At 56.6% G+C, this 3260-nt stretch overlaps 1 protein-coding gene across 1 annotated transcript in view; it reads left to right on the forward strand.

The window, feature by feature from the left end:
* The window catches only part of SYT13 (synaptotagmin 13), a 48282-nt gene that overhangs the window by 42671 nt on the left and 2351 nt on the right, over positions 1 to 3260 (forward strand). Inside the window, exon 5 of the mRNA XM_004708425.2 lies at positions 1573 to 1702. Coding sequence (XP_004708482.1) covers positions 1573 to 1702 — 130 coding nt within the window. The remainder of the gene's footprint in view (positions 1 to 1572; positions 1703 to 3260) is intronic.

Below are 3260 nucleotides of genomic sequence, written 5' to 3' on the forward strand. Positions count from 1 at the left end.
CCCCCGCCCATGGGCAGCCTTATTGGTTTTACTGGCTGTCAGCCCACCCAGCTTCATTTATCTTTCAAATAAAGTAAGGGATTGTAATGCCTACCTCTCCAAGGGACCTCAGTGGTAATGCAACGATGCTCAGCTAGTCCCCTAGAGCCCCATAGTTCTATGGAGGTGTCCCCAGGAGCATGGGGTGGTGCTGAGGGCTGAGAAGGTACCTGAACAGCCAGGCCTCTTGGTCTCCTACCTCAACATCTCTTGCAACTATTTTATACGTTGGGTTTGATGATACGATATATGAAGAAGGTTATACTACGCAGCAAACTCTTACTGACGCATATAAACCTAACTGTCTCAGGTTGTTTTCGGTAGAGAAGCAAAACTAGAGGGGAAGAAATAGACATACAAACTGAGAAGTATATACATACAGAGAGAGAAAGGTTTTCATCCAGAAAATGGCTCACATGGTTGTAGAAGCAGGCACATCCCAAGTCCCGGCAACGCCAAGTCTGCCGCCGGTCAGACATGAGGCTGGAGGCTTCTCCTGACTTGGGGCTGATGAGCCCAAGCTTGGCAAGACCAGGCTTGGTGGTTGCAGAATCCAAAGTCTGCAGGTCAGGTTTGTGGCCTCAGGTATGATGGCAGGCCGGTACCCACTCCCAAGATCATCAGGCTGCATGACAGGCTGCTGGCTCAAGTCCCAGTCAATGTATCAGATGCGGGATCCAGACCCAGCGAAGAGCCAGCAAGCTCTTCCACAGCGCCCACTTGCATGGGAAGCAGGCCACATCCTCAAGGAGACCCCACCATGGGAGGCCGCTAGGTCTTCACAGCCAAACGACTAGGCCAACTCGACACAGCAGCCCTAACTATGTCACCAACTCACTGGTGTGGTAGCAATGCTACAGGGCAGAAAAGAACGACCCCGATCTTTAGGGAGACAACCTGCCTCATCTTTCTCCTTTGGAGCAGTCGGCAGGTTCAAAGAGCCCACTTTTCTATTAACAGCCACGTGCTAATTTAGCTACTGTACTACCAGGCCTCCCGGGTGAAGCATGGCATGCCAAAGAGAAGTCCTTGGAGAACCTGTGCCTCCTACTCCCTCTTGCGAGAGGATGAGGGAGCCAGCTGTGATGGGCACAGCCTCCGCGTTCACGCTTCTGCAAGGATAGAGACACCGGCCTCGAGAGGGTCGAGGGGTTCTCCTGTGGTGGTCAGGTGCGATCCAGCGGCGCAGTGATTAAGCACTCCATGGCTAATGGACAGATTGGAATATGCGACCCCCAGTGTCTGGTCAGGGGAAAGACCCAGAGCTGTGCTTCCCTAAAGATGCCAGCCTAGTCCACCTACGGGACAGCCCTACTCTGGGCGTCCCAGGTCGAGGGACGGCTCCCAACACTGGTGTCTTCCCGGTGGCAGAAGGCCAAGGTTTTCTCCCGCAGAGCTGCTGGGTGGTGGGAGCTGGGCCTTTCTCAGAGGTGCCGCCAGGGCACCCTAAATCGTCTCTGGGATGTGCCAGTGGGATGTAAGTCCCAGCGTCGCCCCCTAGTGAGACCCCTCCTTGTCTGCTCTGTGTTCCAGGAGCCATCGGCAGGAGCTGGGGAGGTTCTGCTCTCCATCAGCTACCTCCCGGCCGCCAGCCGTCTCCTGGTGGTACTGATCAAGGCCAAGAACCTCCACTCCACTCAGTCGAAAGAGCTGCTGGGCAAAGGTGAGTCGGGGCTGGGAGGGCAGAGCCAAGCCCCTGGCTGGCCGGCTGACGGCCGCAAATGAGGCCAAGGAAGGTGGCGGTGGAGACCGGTGAGCTGAGAGACAGAGCCTGCGGGTGCTGCGGGGAGTCCACTGGGCCTTGTCCTCCTGAGAGGTGCTGCAGGAACGAACGGCCCACCCTAAAGCGAGTGAGCAAGGGCCTGTAGAGAGCAGACGGGATTCTCTCAGGGCTCTGGAGGTGAGACGTCCTAACTCGGGAAGACTTTCTCCCCAGCTCATTGCAGCTGTGCCTCTCGCTTCCGGGAGTGCCCCCCTGGCCCCTGTGGTCTGGCATCTATCTTCCCTACCCTCTTGCACCTGACCCTGAGCCCTTGGCACCCCAGGAGTGATTAGCATAGCACCCCTTTATACACCGGTCTGCTCTCGGGGGCAAAACAAGGAAAACCAGGCTCTTAGATGGGGGGTGGGGCACAATTCAACCCAGAACACCTGCAAACCAAGCAGAAGACACCCTCGTTGGGCCAGCTGGAATCTGTTCACTGTCGGGACAGTCTGAGCTACTTTGAGGGCCACCCGAAGGGAGTCCGCCATCATCATGGGTCCCAGAGGAAGCCCAGCGTCCGGCGAGAGACCCGAGATGGGGTGCTGGGCTGCATGGGAACTGTGGCTTACTCTTGTCCCTGCGTGGTGACCAGGCCCACCTCACAAGCAGGGGAGGGGAAGCCCAGGCTCTCCTCCACTCTCACGCTCACCTCAGGTGCTGCTCTCTCCCCTGCCCTCGACAGCCTGGCCCCACACCTGCACCGGCTGCACGTGGTGGCGGAGGGTGGTGAGTGGGCATGCTGGCTCTGCCCAGCATTCACCTGAGTAAGCGTCCATGGTCTCTCTGGTAGCCTCCCATCCCACATCTCCTCAGCTAGCAGCACCTGTTAGCTGTGAGGCACCTGCACCGAGAGCCACCCATTTGTAGGAGGAAAGTACAAACAGATCATTGACACCTTGTGCCAAATCTTTAAGTGAAGGATTCTGGGTGAATGACATCCAGAGAGCTGTTCTTGCTGATGGCTGCCTGGACCAAAGGCCAGGGCCCGCACTCCTGTCGCCTTCCCTCCAGGCATCCTTCCCATTTGGTCTTTTTCTGCGCCCCCGGTCAGACCGTGAGGGCTCCCCACATTGCCTCTGAACCACCCAGAGGTGGTAATTACAGCAATAAACACAGAGCGGCAATTATTCTCACATTAGCTCCAGGAACCTTGACTAATGAATATTTGCCGTCCCAGTTTTGAGCCTGGTCATGTCCCATGAAAGCTCATCTGGCGATCTGTTTAGGGGTTGCTTTTTGGAGGGGTGGGGGGCCACTCTATGTGTGTCGTGCCTCTGCCCACACCGTCCTCATGAAGTTGGGGTTCTCAATGAGCAGTCAGCAAAGAAAGGGGAGAAAAATCGAACCAGCCAGCAGGAGACAGATCAGTCCCCCAATAACACCAAACACAGTGCAGTAAGTGGATTTCCACTCAGGAGGACCCTGTATAATACAGAGGGAGGGGGAGGGGGAGGGA

The sequence above is a fragment of the Echinops telfairi genome, unplaced genomic scaffold, assembly GCF_000313985.2.
Source record: "Echinops telfairi isolate 266 unplaced genomic scaffold, ASM31398v2 ScPeMD7_60;HRSCAF=208, whole genome shotgun sequence".
In the NCBI taxonomy this organism is placed as follows: domain Eukaryota; kingdom Metazoa; phylum Chordata; class Mammalia; order Afrosoricida; family Tenrecidae; genus Echinops; species Echinops telfairi.